This window comes from Mus caroli, unplaced genomic scaffold, assembly GCF_978045245.1.
Source record: "Mus caroli unplaced genomic scaffold, Mus_caroli_1 scaffold_4, whole genome shotgun sequence".
Classification (NCBI taxonomy): Eukaryota; Metazoa; Chordata; class Mammalia; order Rodentia; family Muridae; genus Mus; species Mus caroli.
The window spans coordinates 151,418,997-151,429,991 of NW_028227259.1; the positions used below are offsets into that span (position 1 = coordinate 151,418,997).

The window sequence follows — 10,995 nt, forward strand, 5'->3', positions numbered from 1 at the left end:
ACCTGCAACCCCAGAACTGGGGAGGAAAAGGACGAAGGCTTGCGGGAGTTTGAAGCCAGCCTGGACTACATCTTGAGTTGCAGGCCAGCCAGGGCTACAAAATTAGACCTCCACCCCCTGTCTTAAAACAAAAACAAAAACAAACAAAAAACATAGCGAGGGGGAAGAGGAGATGTAGACTTTTTTTTTTTTTTTTAAGCTCATTGGGAGTGGTTTTGTAAAGAGTAAAGGTTCTGGTATTTTTGCGCGCCCCGTTTTGGAGAGCTCCACAGCAGCAGGCAAGGGTCAGGCAACTGAGAAAGAAAATTGAAACGAGTGCGTGTGTTCGCGGGCACCTAAGCCTCTTCTTAAGGCAGTCCTCCAGGCCAATGATGGCTCCAGGGTAAACCACGTGGGGTGCCCCAGAGCCTATGGCACGGCGGCCGGCTTGTCCCCAGCCAGCCTCTGGTTCCCCGGGAGAGCAGTGGAGAACTGTCAAAGCGATCTAGGGTGGCGTAGAGAGTCCGCGAGCCGCCCAGCGCCTAAGGCCTGGCTTGTAGCTCCGACCAGGGGCTGCTGGCCCCCAAGTGCCGGCTGCCACCATGAACAGTGAGGAGCAGTACTACGCGGCCACACAGCTCTACAAGGACCCGTGCGCATTCCAGAGGGGCCCAGTGCCAGAGTTCAGCGCTAACCCCCCTGCGTGCCTGTACATGGGCCGCCAGCCCCCACCTCCGCCGCCACCCCAGTTTGCAAGCTCGCTGGGATCACTGGAGCAGGGAAGTCCCCCGGACATCTCCCCATACGAAGTGCCCCCGCTCGCCTCCGACGACCCGGCTGGCGCTCACCTCCACCACCACCTTCCAGCTCAGCTCGGGCTCTCCCATCCACCTCCCGGACCTTTCCCGAATGGAACCGAGCCTGGGGGCCTGGAAGAGCCCAACCGCGTCCAGCTCCCTTTCCCGTGGATGAAATCCACCAAAGCTCACGCGTGGAAAGGCCAGTGGGCAGGTAAGCCTGGCTCTTTCTCCCTTTCTCTTTCCCTAGTCTGGACTTGGCTGCTACTGTCTTCAAGAACTCCCCGGGGCCTTTTTCCCCAAGTTCCTCTGAAACCCGCAGGAATAATGCAGGCTTAGAATAAAGTCTATGCAAGCCAATAAGTCCACTCATGTTGGCAGCTTTTTCTCCATTCAACACTCCTCCTTCCTTGCGCTTGTCCTGAGCCTTTCTTACCCTGGGAGCCAACTCCCACGCTGGAGAAAGAAGAGGCCTAGCCAGGCTCAGAACTCCCAAACTCTCTGGATCTTTCTGCAGAGAGGAACCTGGACTCCCGGACCCTAAGGGCCCCAAGCAAGTTATGCAAGATGTCTCTGATGATGGAGTCCCTTGGAAACCCTAGGCCCCTTCACTTCCCGGCTCTATCCTAGTGGCCTTATTAGAGAAACGGGGCCTCCTAGGGGCAGTAGGAGTAGGAGAAACACAGGAAGAAGGGAAAGGAAAATTGCGTCCATCCAGGTAGGGTGCAGAGGCCCTGGAGTAGGATGAGGGGTGGGGGATGAACAAGGAGAGGCTGTACCAACGCGAGGTGCTCACCAGGAGGGTTGAAAGGCAGGTGGTTCACTCTCTCGGAGTCTGGCAGTTGGCAGAGGTCTCTGAGGTGCCAATTCTTTTTGAACCAACCCAAAGTGTTTGAAGGGTCCTCTCTGGAGCAAATATGCAGAAGAAGGGGCCTCCTCCCTGCTGTCCGGCTCAAAGAAGCAAGACCCCCTGGCTTTCCTTAGCCCTAGGCGCCTGCTTTGTGATAAAGTCCTTCCTTCCAGCAGAGGCAAAGCGGAGCAAGCCCTAGGTCCCTTCCCGCCGGATGCTGGCAGCCAATTCGTGTGGGGGCCTGTGCCCGCCGCTCCACAATGTTATCTCTTCCGGTCTGCAGCCACTTCTGGTCACACCTGGACTGCAAATAGCTGCTTTTTCTTTTTCTTTCCGACTGACTGTCGGGAATGGGAGCGAAGGGTTAAGACGCTGGAGTTGCCATCCCCTGAGAATTCTCCTCGGTGCGCCGGGTCTGACACTATCCCAGGAGCAGCCAAGCAAAGAGGGTATGGGGGTAACTAGGTTCACCAAGGACTCAAGGGTGGAGAAAGAAGGGGGAAGGCTCCTCTAGCTAGTTCATTTTCTCACCGAGGAAGAAAACAAAAACAAAAAACCCCTGACTTAAAACGGCCCAAACTCTTGCTGGGGAGATTCCCCTACCTCTGAGCAATTCCAAGCAGCTGGAGCAGGTAGGCCGCAGCAGAGGCCTCTCAAGGCCAAGACCAAAGGGCGCTGAGACCTGGCCATTGGGCTGCCTAAAGACAGACCCTCCACCTAAAGGGGGTCTTGGCTCGTAGTTCCTTGCCAAGGATTTCCACGAAGCAGAGCCCCGGAGGTTGATTCTTTCTGGCTATCCACTCCTGTTCTGGGCTAGGGCAGGAAGAAGCCAGGGAGTTAAATCTGAGCAGAAGGAAGCAGAAAGCCTTTCCTATGTTTGGTGAACACTTTGGAGACCCCTCCCGACTGTGAGATCTGGGTATCAGAAGCCTTTGCAGATCCTTTCTGACCATCAGCAAGCAGGACTTGAGGCAGACTACCCCTCTCTTCTCCCTGTAGAAACCTGCAAAGAGCTCCAGCCGGTCCCACTTCAGAAGGACTGCAAGGTTTAGCGAACCCACCTGCGTGTGTGCTTCGTGGGTTCACAACCCCTGGAAAGTGCTTAATGACTGAAGGGCTTATAGTAGGACTACAAATGCTAATGGCAATAACCGCTTGTAAATAATTGGACTTAAAAGAACTTCATAATCCCTACTGGTGAGTTCTACTGAGCCCCAGAATAGTCAGAACGGGCACTCTGAACATCTCACCAGCAGATTCTAACTTTAATTCCCACCCTTCCTCTAGCTTCCTCTAGCTGAGCACAGGTCCCTATAGTCTTTCATTAGGGTTTGGCAAAGTAGGCAGCTGAGGGCAGTAGTCGGAAGAATCTGCCAGTTGTTGGCATTTTAAGATGTCTCTTTAAGGTTAGGTATCTGTCCTTTCCTACACCAGGAAAGGCCTGTGTGGTTTGGGGACACAGGTTTGTGTCGCTTTCCAAAGAGTGGTCTAGGGACTTGACTTCAGCTTCTAGTGCCTCCCCAGTACCTGGGGGAAGACCCTGGGAGCAGATTCCATCCTGGAGATTAACCCCTTGCCCTCAACACACTCATTCACCTTTCAGCTCTTTGGAAACTGTCTCTCACCCCTGTCCTGAATCAGGTCGACTTCAGTCTGGGCTTTGCTGGAGAGCTCTCCATCCTGCATCCACACACACAGTCCAGTGCAGTAGATGCTCTACCGAGCTGGGAAGGAAGGACCCAGACCTGGGAAACACTGGTTGGCTTCACTGATTTCCCGGTGACTTGGGTCTGTTGCTTGCTTTAGATGCGGGTTTGCAGCAAGCATGGGCAAGCCCTTTGGTGAGCCATCCGTCCCTTCTCAGAGTGGCTCTGGTTCAGGACAGATCTGGCCTCAGCAACATTTGTGGTCTTTTCCTGCTAAGCACAACCTTTCCCAAAACAGAATTTCTTCTTCTCAGAGGCAGAGGGCTAACTGAAATCACAGTAACAATTAACACTCAGAGTTAATTATAACTTTATTAAAAATAATATACAAGCCCAGGGAGATGACTATTTGAAACAAACAAACAAATGTACTAAAACAAAAACAAAACAACACATTCCCTTTCAAGCTTTAGAGCTTTAATTCAATCCACAGGACCTAAAATAAAAGGAGAGAATCAAATCCCCAAAGGTGTTCCCCACCTCCCTATGCTCACTGCCTTGTTCTGACAAGCATATTCTACACACAACAATAATAAAGATGTAAAGCATAAAGATGATATAACAAATAAATAAAAGATATAACAAAATATGTCCATAACTTAAAGAGCACCATAACCTTTCAAACCATAGTCTGCATCTATTAGTGAGTTATTACATTCATTTAAAATTATTTTTGAGACTCATTACGTTGCTGTTGCTGATCTGGAACTAGCTAGGCAACCAAGCTCGCCTCTGGCTGCCTCCCCCTGCTTCTGCCTCCAGAGAACCAGAAGTAAAGACCTTGCCACCAGTAAAATAAGTTAGCGTGTTGAGCTTATCATTGTTTTAATGAAACAGGGAATAAAGAGGAAAATTAGCATTCATTGTGGTAAAAGTTTAGTCTAGAAATGTTTCTTGGAGATTTATATATATCCCTATAAGGACGAGATAGTAATCAGACTGAACTGAACTGGGTCAACATCAGTACGTTTGTTTAAAATCCTGCGTTTAAGGCATATCCTTAAGTAGAAAGGAGTTGATCAATTTTTCTATTATGTGCATTTTAACAACAATTAAATGAACTAATTTTGAAACCACTGGTTGCCAGTTCCAAGTGTGATACTGAGGCGAGAACCGGCATGGCTATGGCCTGAGAAAACGGCTCCATTGCCTAGGGAAGACTCAGGCGGAACCGCAGTGGGTCTCTGGAGCAATAGGCTGCGGCTGGATTCAACTGTTGCGATCAGTAGGAGGGCTGTTCTTGGCCTGGGAATAAAATATTTGAGCTTCATGGGGCCCCGGGGGACCTCACTGACCGATTGTATCACCCACAGGAGGTGCTTACACAGCGGAACCCGAGGAGAACAAGAGGACCCGTACTGCCTACACGCGGGCGCAGCTGCTGGAGCTGGAGAAGGAATTCTTATTTAACAAATACATCTCCCGGCCCCGCCGGGTGGAGCTGGCAGTGATGTTGAACTTGACCGAGAGACACATCAAAATCTGGTTCCAAAACCGTCGCATGAAGTGGAAAAAAGAGGAAGATAAGAAACGTAGTAGCGGGACCCCGAGCGGGGGCGGTGGAAGCGAAGAGCCGGAGCAAGATTGTGCGGTGACCTCGGGCGAGGAGCTGCTGGCAGTGCCACCGCTGCCACCTCCCGGAGGTGCGGTGCCCCCAGGCGTCCCAGCTGCAGTCCGGGAGGGCCGACTGCCTTCAGGCCTTAGCGTGTCGCCACAGACCTCCAGCATCGCGCCACTGCGACCGCAGGAACCCCGGTGAGGACAGCAGGCTGAGGGTGAGCGGGTCTGGGACCCAGAGTGTGGACGTGGGAGCGGGCAGCTGGAAAAGGGAAAGGATCATGAGGCTTAACCCAGGCGTCAACAAAGAAGAACATTCTTGAGGGCACGAGAGCCAGTTGGGTATAGCCCGAGAGAAGCTGGCAGACTTCTGGAAAAACAGACCTGAGCTTCTGAAAACTGAGTTTGCTTCTGATGCCAAGCGAATGGCCAGATCTGACTCTAGGACTCTTTCCTGGGACCAATTTAGACAACCTGGGCTCCAAACTGAGGACAATAAAAAGGGTACAAATTTGAACGGTCCAATACGGACCAGCAGGCGAGCTGAACCGGGTGCCTTCGTCTGCCCAGAAACAGACCGGCTGAGCAAGCTAAGGTTAAGAATAACAAAGGGGGCTGTTGGAGGTTTCAAAGCGAGTACTTCTTCCAATCCTCCCTCCTCTTTCCCCTCCCTCACCTCCTTTTCCTTATTTCCCTTTCCTAGAATCTTTCCCCCTCTTTAGCCAAATATTTCATTAATCTCTATCCTTCAACCTATACCATTTCCTTTGAAAATCAGAAATTCTTCACACCCGGACCTCTTTGTGCCCCTAATGGGACCTCCAGGGTCCTGAGGGACAAAGGGGCAGAAGGACATTTGAAGTTTCTGTTTTAGAGCGCGAATATCCTCCTGAAAGGAAGGCAGGTGCCCTGGTACACCTTGGAAAACTAGTCACAACGCCCGAATTAGAAGATGGGAGGGAGGGGCAGGGCAAAACTGGTTGTTTTCATTTAAAGCGTTAAATTAACCATTCTTTGCCAACAGGTCTACAATTTGAAGTCAGTCAGTTGCTCCTTTCAAGGTCTGAGCCTTGTCTTTATACTGTTTGTGGAAAATGCTTAATAAATATGAATAGCAAGAGAGGGATTGAAGGCAACCTGGCTGATTTCAAACCTTCCTAGAGGTCGATGTTTCCATTTCATTTTAAAATCTTAACTAGCGTTTTTCTGATTTAAAAAATTCTTCTTTGATGGCCGTGGTGGTGCACTTCTTTAGTCTCAGCACTTGGGAGGCAGAGGCAGGCAGATCTCTGGGTTTGAGCCTGGTCTATGAGTGAGCTCCAGGATAGCCCAGGGCTATGCAGAGAAACACGCTCTTGAAAACCGACAGACAGCAGAGCCCTTGTATTAACCACAAAGCTGAATTGATTTAGTTGGCTTCAAATTCCTTTCCTTATGTTCTGAAGGCAGCTCCCAAATGAGAGGGGAGGAGGCTAGGCAGTTTACTTATTTAGTTTAATAATTTGCTGTGTTTCTTAGGGAATACGAGTTACACTGGTAGAAAGAAACTCTCTTAATCAGAAATGCGGGTTCCCCCCCCCCTCTCTTTAGTGTAAATGCATCCTTTCTTGATGCTGCACACAGTGTGAGCTCTGGGGTGAGACAAATCTACATTAGAGATATCAAAAAAAAAATTCAAGGTCTTCTCACACTTTAATATAGTGGCAAAGTTTGGGCTACCTTCTAGGGTTGCTGTAGGGTTTAAATTAAAGATGTAAACCGGTTTACTTAATATATAGAAAAGATTCATCCGACCATACTATTAGCAAACTGTTTTGCTCATCACCATTTTCCTGAAGAAGCTGGCCTAGAAGCTGGCCACTAGCCTCTTCCAGTCTCCATGGGTCCTTGAAGGGTCTCTCCTTTAGCAAACCCCTGTACAGTTGAAGTGATTTTTCAGGTACCCATTGGTCTTAGCTAAGCAATTCCTAGTTTTATCAAACTCCCTTGTTGCCCACAGCAAGCCCAGCCTCCACCCCCTACCCGAGCCCCACCCGCTCTGTGCTTCTTCCTAGGATGTTTGGTTGGGTTTGGTGGAAAGGCTGAGATCCATCCTTTTGCGTCTATGTAATGTTTGGGTTCCAGAGTAAACCAGCCTGTTCTGGAGTCTGGAATCTCAATCTTACTCACATTGGCTGGAGTTCTATCTAGGATGTGCTCAGGAAGAAAGGCAGGGAGGGGCTGGCAGGAGCTGGGAATTTGGGGCACCAGGTAGTTGCAGGGCTGACTGGTGGAGCTGGCAGCGATCTCTACGACCAGCTAGAGAGATCGGCATGCCTTTCCGCTTGTGCTTGTGCAGGAGGATCGCAGGAGGTTTGGGGAAGCTGAGGCAAGGGCTTTGCTCGTTATGTCTCTAAAAACAATCTGGTTACCCTGTCCTTAAATGTCCCATCCCCTTTCCTACACATGGCTTTGACCGAGTTACTTAATTCTATTCTCCCATGTATCTGGGGCTCAGAAAAAGATTGGAAGGAGATGATGTCTTCCAAGGGCTTTGAAGGGGCTCCAATACGGGCGGGTGTTGTCCCGTAGTTCCCAGTAGAAAGCTCTCTTGCTGAGAGAGGCTGCTGGCCAGACAGTCCTCAAGAAAGTGAGAGAAGCCACGCTGGGTTTGCCTGTAGGCGTGGGGAGAATTCTTTGGGATGCCTTGGGTAGCCAGCCCGATAAGATTCAACCGCAGAAGTGAGAGCAGAGTCTACAGCTCCAATGCCGGGCTCCACCTGTGTAACCGGGAACTGGGGAGCCATCCAGAGCTGACTAGCCTGAGGACACACATTGAGGACCCTGGGGGTGTGGGGTGGGTTAGAAGCGCCGGAAGCTCCAAGCTCAGGCCCTGGTTTTTGTTTTGTTTTGTTTGTTTGTTTGTTTGTTTTAAGCCTAGGTTTCTAAGCGCTGAAGCCTTAAGGATGGGAGTGGAGCACGACTGGGGGACTTCTACGCTCCTCCATTTAGAGTGCTCTGTTCACGTAAGGAACAGACACCACTGCAACGACATTGGAAAGTGTTAGGGGAGGGTGTGTGAGCGCAGAGTGTGCCTGCTTGCACCCACTTCCCCACTCCGTTTCCACGAATTTGCCCCGGGCAGAATCCACTTGCCCCACAATTCCTCTTGAATTCATCAAGGGAGAGGCGTTCCCGGATACAGATGTATGGATCAGCCCTAAACTCGCTGTGGATAAGAAGTAGAGACCTGGAGAACTCCTCAGGCTTCCCAATCGCACACCCTCACCTGGAAGCCTCCGGAAATGACAAGCCCCTGAGCTAAGGGGCTCCTGCGAGCAGGATTTCCCTAACCCTGGAGGGGTTCCCAGTCTAGAACGAGGTGGTACAGGAGAAAAAACAAACAAATAAACAAACAAAGTCTTTGCTTTTCTTTGGATACACCTCTTCCTGTGACTGCTCTCAACTGTCCAGAGAGCTCATCTCCAACAGATCCATATTACACAGTTGTGTGGTGCTTGTAACGCACAGTGTGTAAGGCAGAAGCTGCCACAGAAACATTTATTCGGTTCTTTTCGTAAGCTAGAACCCCTACTGTGGTAGCCCCAGGGAGGTTTTTATAACCCTCTTACTCTTAACACTCAAGGAACCCTGGGGGCGCTCATGATTATCTGTGAACTTACCAGAGTGAACAGGAGTTAATCAGACTCCCTGTGTCTCTTTTGAAGAACAAGGGCAGTTTCAGCTTCCCCAGTTATCTTTAGGTTCCTGACCTGGTAAGGCCATCTCTTCACATCTCCTTCAATTAACCTTAGTCCAGCCACCGACGTCTGAATGAAATGTAAGCATTGCTCGATCAAGTTCCTGAAGCCTCCCTAATACATTCCCTTAAAGATACTGTGTGTGCCTGGTGCCTGTGGAAGCCAGAAGAGGATGTCGGGTTGTCAGCCACCATGTGAGTGCTGAAAATCAAAGCCAGGGCCTCTGGAAGAGCAGTCTATGTCCTTAAGTACTGAGTCATCCCTCCAGCCTCTACTATTACAGTTCTCCCATATACACCCTCCACCAATCTTTCTCTCTGAGTTTGTGTCTCTCTGTGTATCTGTGTTTGTATAATTGACGTCTAAGGATGAGTCCAACGTTGTGTGTCTGAATATACCTGCATAACCCATATGATGCTTTTATATGTTTACTATATGTCAAGTAGGTTGCCACAGTGAAAGTGGTCAGGTAGCACTTAACACCAGGGTGCTGTTGTTGCCTTCCTTCCTTCCTTCCTTCCTTCCTTCCTTCCTTCCTTCCTTCCTTCCTTCCTTCTTCCCTCCCTCTCCCCCTTCCTCCCTTCCTCCATCCCTCCCTTATTCATGTATTTATTTACAGGGTCTTAATATGTGATCCAGCTGGACTAGAATTCCTTATGTGGACCAGGCTGGCCTTGAACTATCAGATCTGCCTTCCTTTGCCTCCCAAGTAGTAGAATTGAAGGTGTACATCACCATGCCCTTTTTCCTTTCCTTCCTCCTTCCTTCCTTCCTTCTTTCTTTCTTTCCTCCCTTCCTCCATTCTCGTTCTTTCTCTGTGTTCTAGAGATGAAACAAAGGGTTATACCCACACAGGCAAAATTTCCTGCCCTGAACACAGCCACTCTACATCCTTGACACACAGTGCCTTGCTCTGATGAAAATTGTCTCAGTTCTTCATATCCTGAACAACATTGAAGGCAGGAAACAATTTGTCTGTGCAATCTACCCCTTCTGCCAAAGTTTCAGCCCTCTGTCACTAGAGCAGTTTTTAAACGTTTTCAAAAAAAAAAAAAAAAAAAAGAACTGAGTTCACAGCAAACACCAATGATGACCTTAACAGCTTCACATACTTAAATGACTAAATGACCTAGAAGGGTCAGAGGACAGCAGAGTTCCCAGCTGAGATGGAATCAAACTGAACTCCAGCCCGCCTCAGGCAAGCAAATGGGGAACTGAGGTAGGGTGCCAGGAGGTAGAGTTGTGTCTGTCTCTGTAAGAACCGAACTGGTGGTAGCCGGAGCCTTCTGGAAATGCGTCTCTGTGGATAGACTGGAAAGCAGGGAAAAGCAGCCAGACACAGTAGGCAATGAAGGCTAAGTTCGACAAAGACTGACTCCAAATAGCTGTTTTATGGGTAAACAAGACTGGCTGACCCAGATTTGGTCTTCAGGGCTTCCTTGGGATAGCAGGCATTAACACCATTTCAAAACTGAATTTGCTCATGAGTAAGGCGGAAAGAGCAGGAGAAAACTTTGTTCTTTTCTCACAGAAATTATTCTTTTTTCCATTAATTTACTAATTCACTTTACATCCTGATTGTGCCCCCCCCCACTCCTCTCCTCCCAGTCCCACCCTCTTCCACTGAAGCCAGGCAAGGGCAGCCCAGCTAGGGGAAGGGGATCCAAAAGCAGGCAATAGAGTCAGAGTCAGAGACAACCCTGCTCCAATTGTTGGAGGACCCACATGACAACCAAGTGGCACACCTGCTACATACAGGTCCGGCCCATGCATGCTTGTTGGTTGGTGGTGCAGGGCCCATAGGCCCAGCTTGGTTAGCTCTGTAGGCCTTTTTGTGGTGTTCCCTGACAACACCACTTGAGTTCCGCCTAATGTTTGTCTGTGGGTCTCAGCATCTGTTTCAGTAGCTCCTGGGTGGAGCCTCTCAGAGGACAGTTATGCTAGGCTCCTGTCTGCAAGCATAGCAGAGTTTCATTAATACTGTCATGGAGTGGGTCTCAAGTTGGACCAGTCATTGGTTGGCCATTCCCTCAATCTCTGCTCGGTCTTTATCCCTGCATATCTTATAAGCAGGACAAATTTTAGGTTGAAGGTTTTGTGGGTGGGTTGGTGTCTGTCTTCACTGGAAGTCCTGCCTGGCTGCAGGAGGTGGCCAAAAAAGTATTTTCTCTGATGGGTGTGTGTAACTCAGTATCAGAGCTCCTTCCTAGCGTGCACAATGCCCTGGGTTCCACTTGCAAAAACGCATTCATGTTTTGGTCTATAAATGAGATGTCATGACTTTTGAAAACACAGATAACTCCAACTTTAAGCTATATTCTACAAATAAATTCAAGGAATTGAATTGCCCAGAGTTTTTTTTCCTA

The 10,995-nt window shown here is 49.4% G+C and overlaps 1 protein-coding gene across 1 annotated transcript; it reads left to right on the forward strand.

Moving 5' to 3' along the window:
• The first annotated feature begins 581 nt into the window (after positions 1 to 581).
• Pdx1 (pancreatic and duodenal homeobox 1) lies at positions 582 to 5,091 on the forward strand. The gene is made up of 2 exons (XM_021163838.3): positions 582 to 990; positions 4,646 to 5,091. The coding sequence occupies exons 1-2, from the start codon at positions 582 to 584 to the stop codon at positions 5,089 to 5,091; spliced, it is 855 nt and encodes a 284-aa protein (XP_021019497.1).
• Positions 5,092 to 10,995: the final 5,904 nt, after the last annotated feature.